General features: G+C 49.2%; 1 protein-coding gene across 1 annotated transcript; it reads right to left on the bottom strand.

Moving 5' to 3' along the window:
- Positions 1-499: 499 nt before the first annotated feature.
- On the bottom strand, positions 500-2,600 carry LOC100905967 (uncharacterized). The gene is made up of 5 exons (XM_003741932.1): positions 2,384-2,600; positions 2,132-2,289; positions 1,830-1,999; positions 913-1,012; positions 500-726 (listed from the first exon to the last, which is right to left on the bottom strand). The coding sequence occupies exons 1-5, from the start codon at positions 2,433-2,435 to the stop codon at positions 625-627; spliced, it is 582 nt and encodes a 193-aa protein (XP_003741980.1). The 5' UTR covers positions 2,436-2,600; the 3' UTR covers positions 500-624.
- Between the last annotated feature and the right edge of the window lie 319 nt (positions 2,601-2,919).

Below are 2,919 nucleotides of genomic sequence, written 5' to 3'. Positions count from 1 at the left end.
AGTATGCGATGCCCAATGGCGATTGCCATTTATTTTCCTGCTCCTGCGAAGTTGTGAGCGACTCGCCTCGAATGAGATACCGCTTCCGAGGGAACACTTCGAAAAAAACAGCGATATCAGAAGACTTGACTTTCGACATCTGATTGAAAGACTGCCGATCCGACTGAGTTTCAATCAACATAGGGGAGAGCATGCCACCCTGCATTCGAGCCTACACTTGCCCTGATTAATGGATTGAAGTCATATCTAACAGTTAAGTGCACAGTGGAAGGGTGTGGGATGACCGCTCGAAAGGTTTGATGCTTCCACCCCGCGGTCCGATTAATCATACGCCGGAATATGCATTCAAGGGCCGAAGTCACCGAACTTCTATCGTGAGCGAATTCATTCCCCGGTCGGCGGGTCCTCCTGGATGAGCTCCAGGAGTCGTATAGCCAATCACACAGTGAGGAGGCCTCGCTCTTCTACTGAGCTCGTATTCGTGAACGAAATTCCAACATCTTATGTGCTATATGCGACGAATTGAATTCATTTATTCAATTCTACACCAGTATCAAATAAGAATCGTCATTTAATGTGTGCCTATGCCGAGGGAAGTTTCCCGGTCTCAATCGGGGAAGTCCTTCACTTCGCGCCACTCTCATCTCGAATCCAGTTCCTCGTGATGTAAAACAATTGAGTTTGTGACGGCGGGTTGCATGGACGCAATTGAAGCTTTGACGAAGCCTGAGCGGGAAACTTCAATTACTTCAGAACTCTCCTCTGCACGCTCTTCGAAGTTGTGGTCACTTGCGCAACTTACGGAAAAAATGGAATCGTGCTCCCGGAAAAATATGACTGTTCGCCGTTCGGTACGAACTTTGAGAGCAGGAGAGAAAGGGAGTCATAATCGAAGAATTTTTCTTAAATTACCTCGTTCACCGTAACGCAGCGATCCGGATGCAAATCATTAACGATCACGAACAGGTTCTCGCCGCGATAGTTCTTCAAACCCAGGGTGCTGTTCAGGTGCCTATGAGTGGGAGAAAACCGCGAATGAGATACTTCACACCGTAAATATAGAGTTATTCGCGTGCCATTATATGGTTCCGATTGATATCGCATCTCTCGGACTCGCGCAGAGCCGCTTCCACGGAAAAGCAGATAGAGAGAGACTGCGCATCCGATCCCATGCGACTATGCTGGAACAGAGCATTCAAAGACAGAACCTCGAATGCCCCGAATCGAGAACTCAGATTGAGAAACTGACTCGTTCCCTTTTACGCCGATAAACTTTCTTCAGTCTCCACACATTTCGAATCGAGATTTAGGGAAATTTCAGCCGAATCAATGGCCAGCTCTGCAATTTCAACTTGATTAACTTTGCAGACAGACTTTGGGTCTCAAATTCCCGCGTGCGAGGCCATCCAAACGCTGTTCCACCCACCAGCTGACTGGGAGGCAGGTGGTCTACTTTCGCGGTAACAGGAAGGCAAGCAAACGAGTGCACATAGAGAACTCCTAGAGCGCTCATCGGACAAACAAAGCTCGTGAATAAAGCATCCAATTCAGGCGGAGTTGAGCGTTATACACCGAAACACACTGAATAAACAAAGTTCTCGCGACGGATCGGGGTAATTTACAATTCGACTCATAAGCCACATTGGACACGAGCGCGCCGCTCGTTCCCTGGCAGGATGGATACGCTGTGTCGGGAATATCACGAAGGCATCGGACGATTCGAGGTGATCGCAACGGATACGCATGAAGTTCAAGGGCGAGAAAAAGTCTTCCGAAGGGGAGGAGGGATCCGTACAGGACAAGACGAAGGAAAAGAAAGGAGCTGATACCAGAACTGCGAGTGTTTCCCTCTGCACGACGAAGATATTATCGCGCAATCATCTTCGCCATCCTTGCAGTCAAGGCAGGAATGAAAGAACGGCCTGTGAGCGACCAGCATCGGCCCGTTGAAAGACCATTTGTACCAGCCCCACGACGGGCAATCGTGGCTGAAGCGCACCTGAAACGTTGTGACATAGCACTGTTTCCTTCCCGTGGGCGACTAAATGATCTCAAATATTTCCTGTTGCGATCAAGATCGAGAACGCTCTGATTGAAGAAGCGACAGTGCTCCATCGATAGGTCTCTTCACCTCTTTGCGGATGCCCATGCAGCACCCTGCGTGAATGCAGCCGTCACGGTAGGCGGTCCTGATGAAATTACCAACTTCTTCTTTCACCACTTCCGAAGTGAGATCATTCAGTCCTATGGCGGCCTCCTGAGCGGCCACGATCATGTCTCGAAGTTCTCCTGAACGAAACGCTCACGCTAACAACGTTCGCAAAGCATGACATTCACTGCCGTGTCAAAACCAAATTCGACCAGGTCATCGTTTTCAGCTCACCGTGGCAAAGCGCGAATTGTGAAAAAAGCAGCAAAACGATCCGCCGGTCCATGCTGAGTGCACAACTCAATTTTGTTCCGAACTGTTGATAAGCATACGAAACAAATCAATCGCTGCAAGGCACAATTCCTGCCGTCAACCGTCACGCTGAACGTGCACGTCGAACGTGATTGCGGCGACAGCGGCATCCATGTTTGCGTGTATGTTCGCTCGAGTTGTATGCATGAAGCGTGAACATATGTAATACGTGAGCGTGCGCCTCGGAACTATTTTTAGTGGCTCATCGTTCGAAGCTTGTTTCGTTGAAAATTAGGGCGTCCTCCATCAGCTTAAAATTATTAAATATTCTAGAATAATCCACCTAAAGTTCGGAGCTCTATAAATGTTGAACCACCGCTGCTTGTCTTCCCGTACTCTCGGTTCCGCATGATCGGGAAAGGTCATCGTGGAGTCTGTGAGTGTCACAGGAGAGCGTTCCAGGGAGATCGAGCCGGAGTGTCTAACCCCGAGCAGACTGAGGGCACCAACGAATATGA

Source organism: Galendromus occidentalis, unplaced genomic scaffold (genome assembly GCF_000255335.2).
Source record: "Galendromus occidentalis unplaced genomic scaffold, Mocc_1.1 scf7180000077231, whole genome shotgun sequence".
In the NCBI taxonomy this organism is placed as follows: domain Eukaryota; kingdom Metazoa; phylum Arthropoda; class Arachnida; order Mesostigmata; family Phytoseiidae; genus Galendromus; species Galendromus occidentalis.
Note: the sequence above shows the minus strand (reverse complement) of the source record. Positions and strands in the feature narration are given on the sequence as shown.